At 59.6% G+C, this 17,263-nt stretch overlaps 1 protein-coding gene across 2 annotated transcripts in view; it reads left to right on the forward strand.

The window, feature by feature from the left end:
* The window catches only part of LOC125917884 (kelch-like protein 25), a 34,421-nt gene extending 21,316 nt beyond the window's left edge, over nt 1-13,105 (forward strand). For both annotated transcript variants that reach the window (XM_049623979.1, XM_049623978.1), the window contains exons 2-3: nt 3,396-5,199; nt 11,169-13,105. In XM_049623979.1, coding sequence (XP_049479936.1) covers nt 3,407-5,176 — 1,770 coding nt within the window. In that variant the 5' untranslated portion in view covers nt 3,396-3,406 and the 3' untranslated portion in view covers nt 5,177-5,199; nt 11,169-13,105. The remainder of the gene's footprint in view (nt 1-3,395; nt 5,200-11,168) is intronic.
* Nucleotides 13,106-17,263: the final 4,158 nt, after the last annotated feature.

Consider the following 17,263-nt stretch of genomic DNA (forward strand, 5'->3'; position numbering starts at 1 on the left):
AGCCAGTCAGAGGTTTCCAGAGGTCAAGGGAGGGACAGAGGTGGGGATAAGGATCAGACTCGGGGCTCACTTAGGAGCCACAGGACTTGGTGGGGGCCGGGTGCTGGTGCCGGGGAGGGACGAAGGGAGCCTGGGCATTTGGCCTGAATAAGAAGGAGCATGCTGGTGCCATTTCCCGTTTGCCTGGCCTGGGAGCAGCGGGTCTGGAGGAAATGCTGAGGGCTCTCCTGGACGCGTGACGGTCAAGGCGAGCCACTTCCAGATGTCCTGTGGTTGAGGTGAGGGGCCCGACACAGGGCGAGTAGCACCCAGGGCCTCTGGCTCTTAGGCCGGTCCTCCCACGCCGACCAGCCCAGAGCAGAGGCACAGCCCTGGGGATCCTCAGGGACCTGGGTACAGGTTTGCAGCTCACATGATTCCATTCCTGTGTCTGGGCCTCAGCATCCTCATCTGTAAACTGGGGTGATGAGACCCTCCACCTTCTGGAATCACGATGCTTCTGGGACATCACCTCATGGACCGGGGCAAGTCCGTGCATGACTGATGGCTGCTGTCTCTGGGAGGTTGGCTCAGATGCAGGCACTGCTCACAAGGAGGTGGGACAATCTGAGGAAACAGCCGGGCAGGTGCCTCTGCCCTCAGCACGGAGGTGCCCAGACAGGCAGCCATCTGGGGGTGGGAACCTGCTTGGGTGTATACGCCCATCCCTGGCTCTTTGCCTGTGCGGGGAATTTGCGTCAGCGGGCAGGCATCTTGGTGCTAAGCAAGACATCAGTCAGCTCTGGGGCCCTGGGCTGCCCACTCAGCACTGGCCTTGCCACCACTTGACCTCATTCCCAGGGCAAACGTGGCTGCTCTGTGTGGGTTTGCCCTGCCTTTTGATGCTTTCTCATTCTTTGAGTCCTGCTTTGTCCCGTCCTTAACCCCCTCTGTAGGGAGTCTCCACCTGGACCCCTGAGTTGGAGTCCTTGGGGCCGCACCCCCAGCATGGCGCACAGGTCAAAGGCCATCGCTCCTGTTCAGCCCAGACACAGTGGGGACAGGATGGATAGAGTCAACTCAATGAACGTCCATGTTTGGGAACATGTCTGTGAACAAGATTCGGGGAAACGTGGTGCAGGGTCCGGAATTCAGATCTGGGGTACGTGCCAAGCTGCCAGGAAAGCCTCGGGGGGCTAAGCCACTGAGGCCTCCCGATACCCGTGCCACCCAGCCCCAGGGCCAGGCTGAGAGGTCATGCTCCGTAAATACTTGCCAACAGCTGAGTGCCCCTGAGGCCTGAGCAGGACAGGACTTCGTTTTACAGAAGAGAACACCGAGCTGCAGGGAAGGGGTGCCCCAGGATGACGATCGAACAGGAACTATCCTGTCCAGCCTTGGCCCACCTCTCTTACTCTTGTGCTGGCTGCACCCCCCATCCCCGTGGGCTCACCTCATGACCCCAGAGCCCAGTGGCTGGTGTGCACAGCGGTGTCTCTGGTGCATCATCGACTCGAGGTCTGCCTGGAGCTTGGGGGCCAGAGCAGCAGGGCCAGACCCAGCCTGGGCCCAGGGAGCAGGGGCCTTGCCCAGGCAGCTCGGATCACGTCAGTTTGTGGTTTCCTTGGTTCTTTGCCAGGGGAGGAGTGAGGCAGAGAGACAGCACTGTACTTGGACACTAATTTACAATTTCACTGAAGCATGAAATCGCTTCCTTCCCTTACCAGATTATTACTTAAGCAGAAAATTGACTTGGAGTGGGGGTTGGGAGAATTATATACTTTTGAAAATTAAAAAGGAAAAAAGGCTAGGTTTGGTGTTTTTTTTTTAACATTTTTTAAAGTTTTGGGGCACCTGGGTGGCTCAGTTGGTTAAGCGTCCAGCTTCGGCTTAGGTCGTGATCTCACAGTTCATGGGTTCGAGCCCCATGTCAGGCTCTGTGCCGACAGCTCAGAGCCTGGAGCCTGCTTCTGATTCTGTGTCTCCCTCTCTCTCTGCCCCTCCCCTGCTCACTCTGTCTCTCACAAATGAATAAACATTAAAAAAATTTTTTTAATATTTTTTAAGTTTTATTTATTTATTTTGAGAAAGACCAAGAGAGCATGATCAGGGGAGGGACAGATAGAAGGAGAAAAAAAAAATCCCAAGCAGTTTCTGTGTAGTCAGCACAGAGCCCAACGTGGGGCTCGAACTCACCAAACCATGAGATCATGACCTGAGCCAAAATCAAGATTCAGACACTTAACTGACTGAGCCACCCAGGTGCTCCTGTCTACTGGACTTTAATGAAGATGCCTTGGAATCCTGCACGTTCAAGTGTGTGACAAGCCCGTGTCTGCCCACACAGAGCAGCCTTCTGAGGGCCAAGTCCTGGGCGGGGCAGAGGAGAACACAGGAGGGAGGCAGGTGAGACACTCACTATGGCCCAAGATCCTGGAGTCGCCTGTAGGGCCTAGGGAAGCTCATTTGGAAACTCAGTTGCTGAGGCAAATCTGGATTGCGTTAGTGGTCAGCATGCCCTACTGTCACCTGGACCTTTCTTGTGGCTTGCTTTTTGGGACCTCAGAATTGAGCCGGTGTCTTTCAGGTGAGCCGCTGGTCGGCCCAGCTTTGCCTTCAAACCCTTGCTCATCCCCACTGGGTCAGTTGGCCTCTGAAGACCCTGGATTTGGAGAACGTGTCTACACAGCCCTTAGGCTGTAGTGGTGGCTCTTGGGAACTTCCCAAGGGCAGGGTTGGTGAGGGACTCTGGCCGGTGCTGCTAGGAGCCCAGCTCAGCCCAGGTCTGGCTGGGAGCAGGGGGGTGGGGGAGGGGGTGGTGGCATGTGAGGCCCTGCTCGGGCTCCATGGCTCCCTGGGCTCCTTGTTTCCAGTCTGCCACAGAAAACCCGGAAAGAATCAGCCTCCTTGGGCCTGTGGAGAGTGGAGATTGGGCTTGGAGCTGGAGGGCCCACATGGGGATCCTGGCTCCGGCACTTTGGGCAGCCAGCCACTCTGCTTCTCTGAGCCTTGGCTTCCCCAGCTGTAGAAACGGGCCACGGGAGCCTCGGCCCCAGAGGGCAGCTCGAGGGTGGGATGTGGCCCAGGGCACAGGCTACTTAGCACCGCCCCGACCTGCTATCTGCTTAGTGGCCCAGGGACACCATATTGCATGTTCTCTTGTCCCAGGGTGGGCAGCCACAGCTCACAGCCACCCAGACGTGGCTCATCTCCAGGCCAGAGACGTTCGGTTCCACAGCTGGTCCAAAATCAACAAAAGCAATTTCTGAAGGGCAGAGGTCAGAGCAGCCACTGCCACCCGCACGTTCCCTGGCCACGTGGTCAAGGGGAGGGGCAGAGCTGAGAGAGGAGGGGCTGAAGGGTGAGCCAGCACAGGGCCAGCCCCTCTCACCTCGTGTGGCCTTGTCCCCTGGCAGGTCGGCTCAGCATGTCGGTCAGCGTCCATGAGACCCGAAAGTCGCGGAGCAGCACGGGGTCCATGAACATCACCCTCTTCCACAAAGCCTCCCACCCCGACTGCGTGCTGGCCCACCTCAACACCCTGCGCAAGCACTGCATGTTCACGGACGTCACGCTGTGGGCAGGCGACCGTGCCTTCCCCTGCCACCGCGCCGTGCTGGCCGCCTCCAGCCGCTACTTCGAGGCCATGTTCAGCCACGGCCTGCGGGAGAGCCGGGACGACACGGTCAACTTCCAGGACAACCTGCACCCCGAGGTGCTGGAGCTGCTGCTGGACTTCGCCTACTCGTCCCGCATCGTCATCAACGAGGAGAACGCCGAGTCTCTGCTGGAGGCCGGTGACATGCTGCAGTTCCACGACGTGCGGGACGCCGCCGCCGAGTTCCTGGAGAAGAACCTCTTCCCCTCCAACTGCCTGGGCATGATGCTCCTGTCGGACGCTCACCAGTGCCGCCGGCTGTACGAGTTCTCGTGGCGCATGTGCCTGGTGCACTTCGAGGCGGTGCGGCAGAGCGAGGACTTCAACAGCCTGTCCAAGGACACCCTGCTGGACCTCATCTCCAGCGACGAGCTGGAGACGGAGGACGAGCGCGTGGTCTTCGAGGCCATCCTGCAGTGGGTGAAGCACGACCTCGAGCGGCGGAAGGTGCACCTGCCCGAGCTGCTCCGCAGCGTGCGGCTGGCCCTGCTGCCGTCCGACTGCCTCAAGGAGGCCGTCTCCGGCGAGGCCCTCCTCATGGCCGACGAGCGTACCAGGCTCATCGTGGACGAGGCGCTCCGCTGCAAGACCAAGATCCTGCAGAACGACGGGGTGGTCACCAGCCCTTGCGCCCGGCCGCGCAAGGCAGGCCACACGCTGCTGATCCTGGGGGGCCAGACCTTCATGTGCGACAAGATCTACCAGGTGGACCACAAGGCCAAGGAGATCATCCCCAAGGCGGACCTGCCCAGCCCCCGCAAGGAGTTCAGCGCCTCAGCCATCGGCTGCAAGGTCTACGTGACCGGGGGCCGGGGCTCCGAGAATGGGGTCTCCAAGGACGTGTGGGTGTATGACACCGTCCACGAGGAGTGGTCCAAGGCGGCGCCCATGCTGATCGCCCGCTTCGGCCACGGCTCTGCCGAGCTGGAGAACTGCCTCTACGTGGTCGGGGGACACACGTCCCTGGCAGGCGTCTTCCCGGCCTCCCCGTCTGTCTCCCTGAAGCAAGTGGAGAAGTACGACCCCGGGGCTAACAAGTGGACCATGGTGGCCCCGTTGAGGGATGGCGTCAGCAATGCCGCGGTGGTGAGCGCCAAGCTGAAGCTGTTTGTTTTCGGGGGGACCAGCATCCACCGAGACATGGTGTCCAAAGTCCAGTGCTACGACCCCTCGGAGAACCGGTGGAGCATCAAGGCCGAGTGCCCCCAGCCTTGGCGGTACACGGCGGCTGCCGTGCTGGGCAGCCAGATCTTCATCATGGGCGGTGACACCGAGTTCACGGCCGCCTCCGCCTACCGCTTCGACTGTGAGACCAACCAGTGGACGCGGATCGGAGACATGACCGCCAAACGCATGTCCTGCCACGCCCTGGCCTCGGGCAACAAGCTCTACGTTGTGGGGGGCTACTTCGGGACCCAGAGGTGTAAGACCCTGGACTGCTATGACCCCACGTCGGACACGTGGAACTGCATCACCACGGTGCCCTACTCGCTCATCCCCACTGCCTTTGTCAGCACCTGGAAACACCTGCCTTCGTGAGGAGCGATGCAGGACCCAGCCAGGTGAGCCGCCAGCACCCCGGGGCCCGGGCCTGCTCTGGGTCAGGGTCACTGTGTCCTTCCACCTGGGTCAGGGTCACTGTGTCCTTCCAGGGGAGGGTGGATGGGGCAGCAGGTGGCCGGGTGCTCCGGGACCCTTTTCCGGGTCTGGAGCTACAGCCTAGCTCTGCCCCTTGCTTGCAGTTGACCTTGAGCAAAGCGTCTCAGCCCCCTGCCACGTGGAGACAGCCCCCTCAGACAGGTGTGGTGCTTCCCAGACACGGCTGCATGTCAGAGTCACTGGGGTCCTCAGACAACACCACGTGGAGTTGAGGCCAGCCGGCCAAGTGCGAGGGCAGTCTCCACATAAGGGCATCCTCTTCACGGTCACGGTCAAGTACAGGGAAGGGATGCAGATTGAGATCAGCCAAGGACAGAGACGAACAGGGCAGGGTCCTCTCCCCACGCGGTCAGGATGGTGTCACTGTGCCCACATCAGTGACTGACCGTACATACAGAACATTCCCCAGCCGGAAGGCTCACACAGGCTCAGGTGTCCGGGGTTTTTACCAGGGCCCCATCACGTAGGCTCGACTGATGGCCCACGTGGTTACTCTGCCTCCAGGTCAGCTGATACAGCGTGACCCAGAGCCCCTTCCCTAAGTCACACAGATGTGCCCACCCCAAATCCTGCCCTAGGTGGAGACAGTCTAATGGGTATGACCGATCATCTCCCAGAAGCCAGGGGCAAAGACCAGACCACCTTACAACACGAATGCTAAAGCCCACACCACACCCCAGACCAGGCGACTCTAGCGTGTGTCCAACACGTGAGCAGCACCCCGGGGACCTGTGAGGAACATGGATGATGGGCAGAGCGCTCAAGGGGCCAGGGGGGTGCCGGAGCTATGGGGCCAGGCCCCCGGTGGAGGCAGCAGGGCGCTCCTGTCCCGCGAGGTGGTGAGAGGCCGCCTCAGCGCGGGCAGCATGCTGAAGGAGGGAACCGTGGCCGGGCAGGACGGCTGCAGAGCACTGCCCAAGGTACTGCTCCTGCCCTTGTTCTCAGTGCCATTATTACAGGAGATCCTCACCCAAGGGGGAGGAGACACTGGATGCAGGGGGCTAAGGGGCACAGGTGCCCTTTGGGGGGAGGGACTTGCCCAAGGCCTGAGGGCAGGTGCAGAGTCAAGTGGAGGGAAGGACCAGCTTATCCAGACCGGCCTCTTTGAGGGGCAGGGTCAGTGCCAGTCCTGAGGTTGGATCAGGGTGTCCCGAGCCAGCCTGTCAGGGAGCTCAGGAATAGGGGCTGGTGGATTTGTAGACACAAGGGAAAGGTTTGAGTTCTGGTTCCATCCTCTTTGGTCAGGCCCTGGGGAAGCCAGGCTGTGTGTCCCGGCCCTTAGTCCTCCTCCTGGATCCCTCACACCTGGGACAGGAGCAGCAGGTTCTGGGATGGGAGGCAGGGAGGCATGGGTCCCAGGGACTCTGAGAGGCTGGGGCCTGGGGTGGGAGATCCCAGGCTCTGCCTCCGGCACAGGCCAGCTCTCCTTACCCAGGAGGGCTGGTGACCAGTCCCAGCTCTGAGGCTGACCCGGAAGCCTCTGCACCCCCCGGGCAGCTCTCTGGCAGCTCTGAGAAATCGGCCCTCAGGCCAGGTGCCCCCTTCAGTGCAGATCACAGAAACCCCCTCAGGAGCCAGCCCGGACCGAAAACCTAATTTGCTCCGTGACATGGCGGCTGCTGGCCTGCGTGCCGAAGGCTGTCCACAGCAGAGCGGTTTCGACTTCGCTGGGACTGCTCCTCCAGGCGAGCGGATGCTCCAGCCAGACCGGCGTGGCCGGGCCTTCAAGGCCTTGACGGGGACAAGCCAGGCAGGCCCAGGTCGCATCGCCTCCTACGTCCAGGGTGTTTGGACCCCCAAAAGCCAGCCTAGATAGATGGGGGCTTCCGAGTTGTCCAGTTTTGTTCTAATCTACTCCCCCTCTCTTGGAGAGAAAAATCTGAGCGGCCCAAGTTGTTGGTCCCCTGGGGCATAAGCTTTAAGAGAATGGTGGTGCCTCCTGTCACCCCCCCCCCCCAGTTCCTGCACCCTGGGGTGCTCACCTGTGGAGCCTGAGGGCTCCTCCCGCTGGTGCTCACCCCTCCCCACGGACCTGACCAGTGGTTCATCCCCGTGCGGGAGGAGGTGGGGGCAGGCCAGGGGACATAGTGAGCCCTTTACCTCTCCAGGAGTTTCCCCCGTTCCAGGGACACATCATTCCTTGGTTCTGGCTCTTACTGGCTGCTTGACCCCGGTTACCTAACTCCCCTGAGCTCAGTGTTGCCATCTCAAACACAGGAGTGAAAATCGTGTTACTCAGAGTATTTGAAGAGGCCAAGTGAGGGGCAGGTTGAGAGTTGGCGCTTATGCGAGTCAGTGATGCAGAAGGATGGTGGCCGTGATGGTTTGGGGATGCTTTGGGCGGTGGGGGCCCTCTCCACGTCCCTGGGCTAGCCCCTTCTTCTAGAAGGGTCCATCGCCCATAGTCACGAGGCACGTTGTATGTGCACATCTGAGTGCAACAGGGGCCTTGTCCCTCCAGTCCGGCCCAGTCCGTGGTGGGGGTGCTGTCGTCAGCCCCATCTCCGGGACGAGGAAGCGGGTGCAAAGAGGCTGATTGCCCAAGATGGAGCCGGTCCTGGACGGGACCGGAACGCCACGCCTGGGCCCTACCCTCCCAGAGTCACGCTGCCTGGTGAGACTGAGCAGCTCCAGCCTGCACGTTTCCCGAACTCCTGCACGAGCAACATCTGCATCAGAGACAGAGGGCCTTTTTAGGCTTCAGCTCTTGTCCCGCATCCCAGCCATCTCCTTTTTACGTGGCCCAGCAGCCCACCAGCCAGCCTCCCCGCAGTGCCTCTGGGGCCTGAGAGACGGCCCCTCCCGAGGCTCTGCCCTCCAAGTTGACCCTGGGTGGTTCCCGTGCCCTGCACTGCCCTGCTTCAGTTCAGCTCCGCCTGCCCTCGTCAAAGGCAGGGCGGACCTCCAGGACCAGCCCCAGTGTCCCAGCCAGATCTACATATGTGGGTGATGGCAGGCCCCCGGAGCCCGGGCTGGGTTACCCTGGGTTACTCACCAAGTGTAGATCAGCCGCGAAAGTTCTTTTTCTCTCCCACTGAGTCCCCCTGCCCCCAGCAAGCCCTTTAAAGGCACAACCCTTGCCCTCATGTCTCCTCCCCTGACCCCCACCCAGCATGTCGTGCAGGCATCCAGGCCACCAGGAGCTCATCTCTGCACAGGCATTGTTAGGCCCCAGCCACTTGGGGTGTGGGGGCGGAGGGGCCTCCAATCCCAGCTCTGGGAAAGGCTGAGCCGGTTAGTCCCCCTCGGGGCCCCACGAGGGGCTCAGTCACTGCCACCAGAGGGCAATTCAGCACATTCTGTCCTGCCTTCAAAGAAATCACCACCGAGAGGAAATCCCAGAGCGCAGACCTACACGGACAGGCCTGGTATATTGAGAAAGGTACCCAGGCAAGAGTTCAGGCCTCTTGAAACACATCAGCTCCGTCTGTCTGTCCACACATCCATCCATGCACCTGGAGTCTTCATTGGGCTTGTGTTTACCAGGGTTGGCCCCATGCCAGGCCTGGGATCAGCACACCAGCGCCCTCCCTTGCTGCAGTCCGGCAGGGCAAACCTGTTGTGTGCGGGCAGGGTGACCATTGACGCCCTGTCTCTGCAAGGTGGAGGAGTGTCCCCTCTCACAGATGAGGAGACTAGGCCTCAGAGAAGCACCTGCCAAAATTTGGGGTGGCCCATGGCTGTCCCAGTCTGGGGGCAGCTGTGTGGGCTGGGAGGGAATTCAGGAGCCAGCCAGTGTGGCTCCCCAGTTCCTCAGCCTTTCAGGGTGCCCCTAGGTGTAGTCTTGTCTTCAGCAACAAGGGACAGCCCAGAGGGGCCCCCGTTCCCCAGGTCAGGGTCTCATGGTGTGGGTGGCTCAGAGGTTTGGTTTGGGGCAGCAGTGGGGCCCTGCCTAGAGGGGAACAGCACCCTGCCCCATCTGCCTCATGCGTCCGGAGGGTGTGGGGCAGACAGGCCCAAGGTTTAGGTTTGCCACCTTAAGAGTATCTCGGGGTCCTAGAAGCCTCATGACCCAGCTTCTCGCTTGTGAAGGGCCTTCGCCAGCCCCGCTGAGGGAGCAGTGGCTGCTCTGCCTACCACCTGGGGAGTGCTGACCCCACAGAGCTCAAGTCAACCTTCTAGAAGCCTTGGCAGGGAGAGAGGGAAGGTGTACCCCACTTGAAAGAAGAAAGCCCCACGGATTCCAGTGCTGGCTTGAATTTTTAAATGTTACTTGAGTACGTGCAGACTGACAAGTAGGTAAAAGCCCCTTATGTGTGTAGTTCTTACACGGCTGTGCAGTGGACACAAGCATGCTGGCTAAATAGAACCAAAGCTCTAAAACCAAGAATGGCGTCATCATTCGTTGATGTTCTGCAGAGAGCGTCTTGCCTCTTTGCCTGTTGGCTGCAAGGACATGCAGGCTTTCTGGAGGGCTCCCCCTGCCCGTGCCAAGGGCTGGCTTATCTGTGCCTCTCCGGAGCCACCGTGACACCTGCTTCGGGCAGCTCATCATGCTGGCCAGACATCATCCGTGTCCCGGGCACAAAGGGCCTGCTTGGTTAGGGCCACCTCTGAGCCCACGGCCCTTACGGCGCTGGCCAGAGGAAGTGGCATCTGGTGTTGAAATGGTGCATGGACGAGCAGGACGCCCGAAAATCCTCCGGAGAACTCCCGGCCCCCTCCGCACAGGACTCCAGAGAACCTGCTCGTAGACTACGGCCCCACCGCTGTCCCAAGAGCTTCCTCTTCCTCTGCCTGCTGGCTCCAGCCGAGGGTGTCCCTTCCTGACACACGTCCACAGCCACATCTCCACACGAACTCGCGCAGGGTCATGCTGAGCTGTCGCAATGGGTTATGCTTTGAAGATGACCGCGCTGGCCAGCTGCTGGGTTATCTTACCTGCTCCAAGGAGGTTCTGCACAAAGCCTTCCACGTGCATTAGACCACATCATCCTCTCCGGGAGGCTGAGATCCATCCCCTCGTATTCCCCAGGAAAAGCTGAAGCTCAGAGAGAGCAGGCGCTGCATTGATTGGGAAGCTGGCACTGGAGTGTGAGCTCGGTGGGCGCAGGGTCACCCCTCATTCACCACCATCAGCCACCACAGCCTGTATCACGGCCCAGGTCGATGGGCTGCACAGTGAATGTCTGTCGAGGGCGTGAATGAATGTGCTGGCTGCCGCCCACAGCTGGCCCGTTCTTCTAACCACATGGCCGGTCCACCCCTGCCTGCCCCCTACTCTCTGACCAGGTCTACCCCCTCGCTGTTTCCACCTCACTGGCCTACTTTATTTCAATTTTCAAATGTGCCAGATTCCTACCTCAGGACCTTTGCACATGCCGTCCCTCCTGCCTGGACTGCTGTTTCCCCCTCTGGCAAACTCCTGTCCATCCTTCACGTCTCAGGTTAGATTATTGCCACCTTCCCATACCCTCCACCAAAATAAAGTCCTGGTTCTTATCCATAATTTTTTGTTTTTCATGCATAGCACTTCCGTCAACTTGTGATTACTGTATGCACTTATTGGTACAAGCATGCAGTGTCTCCCACCTGGGGGATGATCCAGGAGATGGCAGCTGTATTTCTTTGCCCTCCTGTCCCCCAGGGCCTAGTGTGGCACCTGCTGGCTCGTGGGTGTGCCGGGCATGTGGTTGGAGTGGCTGAATGGACAGGTGGGTAGTTCCCCTGTTCCGGGGGGGAGACCAGGGCTCGGGGCCGCAGTGCTGGTAAATGAGAGAGCTGCCTTCTCACACCCAGGCCTTCTGTTGTCGGGCCCCAGGCTCTAGCCCCTCACAGTGGCCTCTTGATTATCACTCTGTTCCAGGGTAGGACAGAACCATGTGGGCATGATTCATACTCTGTCTCCCTCCCTCCCTCTCTTCCTCTGCAGACTCCGTGTGTCTGTCCCCACCCCGCGGCCGCAGCCCTCACCGCCAGAGTGGCCCTGACCCTGTCTGCCACTGCAGGAAGCCCGGCCCGGCCCCACACCAGCACTTGAAGTGGCCGGAAGCTGGCCCCACCGGCTCTGGGAGCAGCATTCTCGGGGCTGTTGTGAGCTTTAGACAAGGGAAGAGAAGCTGTCTCGAGAGCCCTGTGTGTCTGCCTGAGGCCTTGGCCTCTGTGAGGTGGTTTGCAGAGGAGAGGACCTTCCAGAGGGGCGTGGACCAACCTCAGGACTCCCTCGGCCTTGGGGCAGAGACACATCCGCAGAGTCGTGTCCTGTTGCCGCAAACCCCGCTCGGGGGGCTGAGAGGAGCCCTGGGTGGGCTGGGGTGGGCGGCACCAGGCAGTCACACAGCACCGACCAAACAGCCTTTGCCTCGTCGCCCTGCTGTGACCGTAATGTCACCCAGCACGGGGTGTGTCGGGCCTCATGGAAGCTGGGTCCACCAGGACTGAGAGCAGAGCTACCTGGGAGAAATGAAGACACACTGTGTAGGGGGCAGAAACCCATAGGGTGACCTCATGGCACCTGCAGGACTTCGTTAGCAAATGGCCCCGAGACCCCCCCAGCGTTAAAGCAGAAACCCTTGTGCGCCCCTCCCCAGGGTGGGGCTGTGCTCTCTGTGACCTCCCCACCTTCCTCCCAGTCAGGGCAGCTGTGCCAGGTTCAGAGGGACACTCATGCCCCATCGCAGTGGGACTCTGGGCCCCCTGTCCTGTTAGACGAGGGTGCCCTCAGGGGCTTCCCCCCTCAGAGCCTCCCGGTCCCAAGAGGTGGCAATGACCCCATCATCTCCCGACATGACCATGCGGGCCCTTAGACCAGGAGCAGGTGTGAGCTGGGGACCCCAGGGTCACCTTAGGGCACCCACTCTGGAGCCCACCAGCATAGAGGACAGCAGCAAGGCCCGTGACCCTCAGCGTCCAGCTGGCCGGTTTGCTCCCTGAGCTGCAAAAGGCAAGTGTGGTCCCCGAGAGAACTGCCAGTCCTTCGCTCATTTCTCCACCTCCCCAGCCACTGGGTCCCTCACCGGCACATCCCCAGTATCTGGGGTTCTGGAGGGGTCAGCTTGCACCTGGTGTTCGGGCTTCTGGCTCATCCCTTGCCAGTCCCCGGGGCACCACCGGAGGGGGAAGGGGCCTGCACCAAACCTGTGGCTTCCCCGGCCGCCTGCCAGCTGCCTGCTGTTCACTCGGTGCTACTTGGCCGGTTCGGGACTGGGGCCCCGGAGCGGGCTGAACTGGTGGTGGGGCCACATCACAAAGCACTTGCTGTGTGTGGTCTCGCCCTGCCCCCTCACAGGACCTCTGTGCTGCCGCTGGGCCTGTGGGCATCTCTCGGGGAGGGACCTCGGGGGCTAGGTTGCCCCCCACCCCGGAGCACCGGGCACTGGGCATCATCGATCGGCTGCCACCTGGGGAAAAGCTGGAAGCGGAGTGTGTTCCCAAGTCCCTTGGAGGCTGCAGGCCCTTCCACAGCAGAGGCCGGCCTCCTTTGCTCCGGGAGGCAGCTCCACCAGGGAGGCCGGGAAGGCGGGTGGCGGGGAAGCCGCCCGCCGGAGGCCCCGGGCTGCAGGACGGCCAAGGTGGAGTGACCACACTTCGCGCACAGCACAGCGGGCCTTGCAGTGGTGTGTCCCCCGAGTTGTGTTCCTTCTGTTTCTAACTTAATAAAAGAGCTGAGAAAAATCTTGAAACCTTGCTTCTTCCCCTGGGTGCTGGGACCAGTCTTCAGACCCAAGGCGCGGGCAGACTTGGATTTTGCCCCACTAGCCGGGGCTCGAAGTTACCCCCCACTCACTGGCGTCTGCCCCTCTGGTGAGTTGGGGGGTGCGGAGACCCCCTCCCCAGGGACCCTCCGGCACCCAGATGAGAGGTTCCTTTCCTCGGATTATTTCAGCAGCAGAATCCAGATTGCTTTCCTGAAAAGCCCCTGTGAGGGGAACTCTAAATGCACTCATCTCTGTGAGCCCCGGTCGAGGGGTAGGGTGGTGTCATCGCCCCAGGGACCAGCATTACTTAGCCCAAGGTGGCTTCTCTGACGCTCCCATCCCCTGATGTCCCTTTATGAGCCTTCGTGGCACATGTGAACGAAGGGACAGGGCAGCGGGTGCTCGGAACCTCGGCGGTGTGCAGGCCCCCAGAACCCAAACTGACCTTTAATGGCATGAAGAGCTGATTCAGATGCCCCAGGAGTGTCACAACTCCTTTCTCACCAGGTTCAACAAGCATCACTTGAACTAGTGAGTCAATCTCAAAAAGATGGCACACTTCGAACAGCCGAGCAGAGACGCCCTCCCAGCTGCCTCCGCGGCCCCCAGGCACAGCCCTGGGAGGGACACCCAGCCCTCATACTGCCCACTCCTGCCCCGGTGGTGCAATGACAGCCAGCCACCTTGCAGGCATGAGACCCAGACAGGGGCCATCAGGAGGGGGTGGGACGACCTCCTAATGGGCCGCAGGACAGCCCGCACAGACGGTAAGTAAAGGTGTATTTCGCATTTATGCAGCCTCAGTGTGAGTGTAAGCGAGCCCAGGCCAGGGTAGCTCCACAGGGTTGGTCCCCAGCCGTCTCCTATCCTGTTGCTCTGGCAGCTTGCGTGCAAGGCTTCCATCTCCTGGCCCAACATGGCTACCCGGTTCCTGCCATCTCCTCTGCATTCCAGCTGGTAGGAAGGGAAGAAGAGGACGTTGGACCAGCAAGCCTCTTTAAGGGCACGCCCCAAAACTTGCACACGTAACCTTTGCGCATTCCCAAGGGAGGCGGGACACGCCAGCTACAACTCCAGCGGATGTCTAAATCAAGGAGCGGTGGATACTGAAGGCCAAGGAAGGAAGGAGCCTGCCTAAGCCGACCTGCCTCCCGTTCTCTGGAGCTGCGGACGTGGGACATGCGGGCCTTTTCCAGAGCCTGGCCCCATGTGCGTGCCAGCCTCTGTGTTGCCGCTGACCAGCGCTTTGCATAATTGCCTCCTTTAATTCGCACAGTGACCCCAGAGATGGGCATTCTTGTCTGCTTCCTGCTGGTGAGGAACCAGGCAAGAGGTTGAAGCTCCTCCCCACGGGCTCATACCGGTAGCGGCAGGGGGCAGAACCAGCTGGCTGTGGGTCTGTGTGTGTGTGTGTGTCCCCAATTCAGTGATGGCAGGGCTAATGGAATTGAGGTCAGGTTCTGTAAAGCACTAAATACCACACTGGGCACCCGGAGAGCCTGGCTGCAGTGAGAATGGCTGCCATCCTCCCAGTGGTGGATGTGGGATTTGCACCCAGTCTCTGGCCAGCACACCCAATTGCATTGGTTCCTTGGACACCCAGGGGCCAGACCGTGTCTGGGAGGGAGCTTTGGGGAGGGGAGCCCATCAGTGACGGAGCATGAAGTCCTTGGGAACCTCGTCTCAAGGTGACAGAGCATTTATGTTGTAGTTCCTGATGTGGAAAAGTGGACAGGAAGGCCACGGGAAGCACTGTCAGCCTCCCCGGGGCCAGGAATGGTGGCCGATTATCCCTCCTCCCAGAGCGGGAGCCGATGAGGGGCAAGCCCAGACCACCAACCCCAACGCCATGTGGAGACCATCCCTGTTCAACACCCAAGGCTGTATGTAAATCCTGCTGGGGAAAGAAGGAGCCTTGCAAGCAGCAATTATCTTTAATGAGGCAGCTCAGAAAGAGCTCTTCTGGGTTGTCAGTAGGTGGGTATTTTGTGCAGTAAGAAACAAAGTCCATCGTCCCAGCCCCTGCCCCACAGGAGGGGGAACAGTCTTCTGCAACAACATAGGTGGCCTTGGAGGTGGCCGGCTTCCCCAGCGTGGTGCCCCACCTGACCTTCCAGCCTCTGGCCACACAGCACCTGCTGGCTTTGTGCCCTGCCCCAGAGGCAGGTGTGCCCGGGGCCGATTTCCAGCGGGGACAGCAAGCTGCTCTGGCTTTTCACCTGCTTGGTTGCCACCTTGGGCTGTGGGCTTGGGTTTGGACAGAAGCTGTCAACCTGGGATTCAGGATCGAATTTGGGTCTGTGCACTTGAATGGGGAAAAAATTAACACCCTTAACTTTAAGAATCTCTTAATGACAACACTTTCTTCAACTGGGAACGTAGGGAAACACCCCACTGGTATCAGCAGCCTCCATGACTCTCTCTGGATGTTTTCATGGCATTACAGTCATAAATACCTTGAAGTTACACACACTCATGACTGTGTGTCCAAATTATAGTAATTCTTTGGCCACCAGATCACGTTACTAATGTGTGAGTAGAGAAGCATGGACGTAAAAGTACAGATTATAAATTTGGTTTCTAAAATATTTCATAGGTGTTCCAGGCAGAACCGTGTCCCCAGCTCCTATGTTGAAGTCCTCACCAATCCCCAGTGCCTTAGATAGTAGCCATTTTGGAAAGAGGGTCTTTGCAGATGTGATCAGTTAAGGTGAGGTCATAGCAGAGTAGGGCGGGCCCCTACCCCAATCTGACTGGTGTCCTTAGAGGGCAGATGTGGACACAGACCCACACACAGGGAACATTGAAGCTATACCCCACAGGCCAGGGCACTATCAGAAGACAGCAGAGGGGCACCCGGGCAACTCAGTCGGTTAAGCCTCCAACTTCTGCTCAGGTCATGATCTCGCAGTTCGTGGGTTCAAGCCCCGCATCGGACTCTGTCCTGACAGCTCGGAGCCTGGAGCCTGCTTCGGATTCTGTGTCTCCCTCTCTCTCTGCCTTCCCCCGCTCATGCTCTGTCTCTGTCTCTCTCCCTCAAAAATAAATCAACAACAACAACAAAATCAAAAAAACGAAAAAACATAGGAGAGAGGCCCAGGACGGACTCTTCCCTAGTGTGACAACAGCACGGGCCTGCCGACACCTTGATCCTGGACTTGCCTCCAGAACTTCAAGGCCGCACATTTCTGTGGCTCAAGCAGTCCTTGCAAACTAATGCAATAGGTTTCCCCCTTAGCTTGCATGTTACCACTTACCTACTTACCACCATTCCTCTGAGGAGTCCACAGGCTTCACCCGCTGACGTGGGGCTGGAGCACCGACAAGGTTAGGGTTGGAAGCCCTGACCTAGGGTGAGCCGAGGGGTGCTGGGTCCTGTCCAGACAGGCTGCCATGCCTCTCTGCTCACTGGAGGTACCCCAGCAAGGACTGCAGTCCTGCGGGGTGCCCTCAGCCCAGGACCCACGCTTAGCACAGTAACCTCATGCCTTCCTGGTGTCCAGATCCGGGAGGGAGCCAAGCTGTCAGCCCAGAGCCCGACTCAGGACTCGAACTCACAAACCATGAGATCATGACCTGAGCCAAAATCAAGAGTCAGACGCTTAGCCACCTGAGCCACCCAGGCGACCCCCCACCCCCCAAATGTTTTTCTTTCATTATTTTTGTGTTAATGTTTATTCATTTTTGAGAGACGGAGACAGAGTACGAGCAGGGAAGGGGCAGAGAGAGAGGGAGACAGAGAATCTGAAGCAGGCTCCAGGCTCTCAGCTGTCAGCACAGAGCCCAACATGGGGCTCGAACCCACGAACCACAAGACCGTGACCAGAGCCAAAGTCAGATGCTCAACCGACTGAGCCACCTGGGCGCCCCCCAAATGACTTTTAAGGTCAGAGTGCAGTGTAGTTTTAATGGAAAAGACACAGGCTTAAGGTCAAAGGGCAGGGTCTTCGCCAGCTGACACTCTGGTTTCAGAGCCAAGCAGATCCCAATTACAACCTGCCTTGTGCAAGATATTCTCGGACTTGGCTCACCTGAGCCACCCACCTGGAAGCACAGTTGGGGGGCTTAAACAGGAACACGTGGATTTCTTTCTTGCCTTATGGGAGAGATCTGCGAGTGAGGAGGAAGGAGTGAGCCAGCCGCTCCCCCTCCAGAAGGTCTCCGCCTCGGGCTCCGAGGGGGACGTGGGATGCAGCCCTGGGGGAGCACGCTTGTCCCTGGTCCCCGAGCTCTCCAGGACGTGTTTTCCCGTGTAGGCCCGCAGAGGTCATTGCCTGCAGATGGAAGCTGAGTGGGACAGAGTGGAGGCCTCTGCATGGAGGGCCGGGTG

This window comes from Panthera uncia, unplaced genomic scaffold (genome assembly GCF_023721935.1).
Source record: "Panthera uncia isolate 11264 unplaced genomic scaffold, Puncia_PCG_1.0 HiC_scaffold_276, whole genome shotgun sequence".
Lineage (NCBI taxonomy): Eukaryota > Metazoa > Chordata > Mammalia > Carnivora > Felidae > Panthera > Panthera uncia.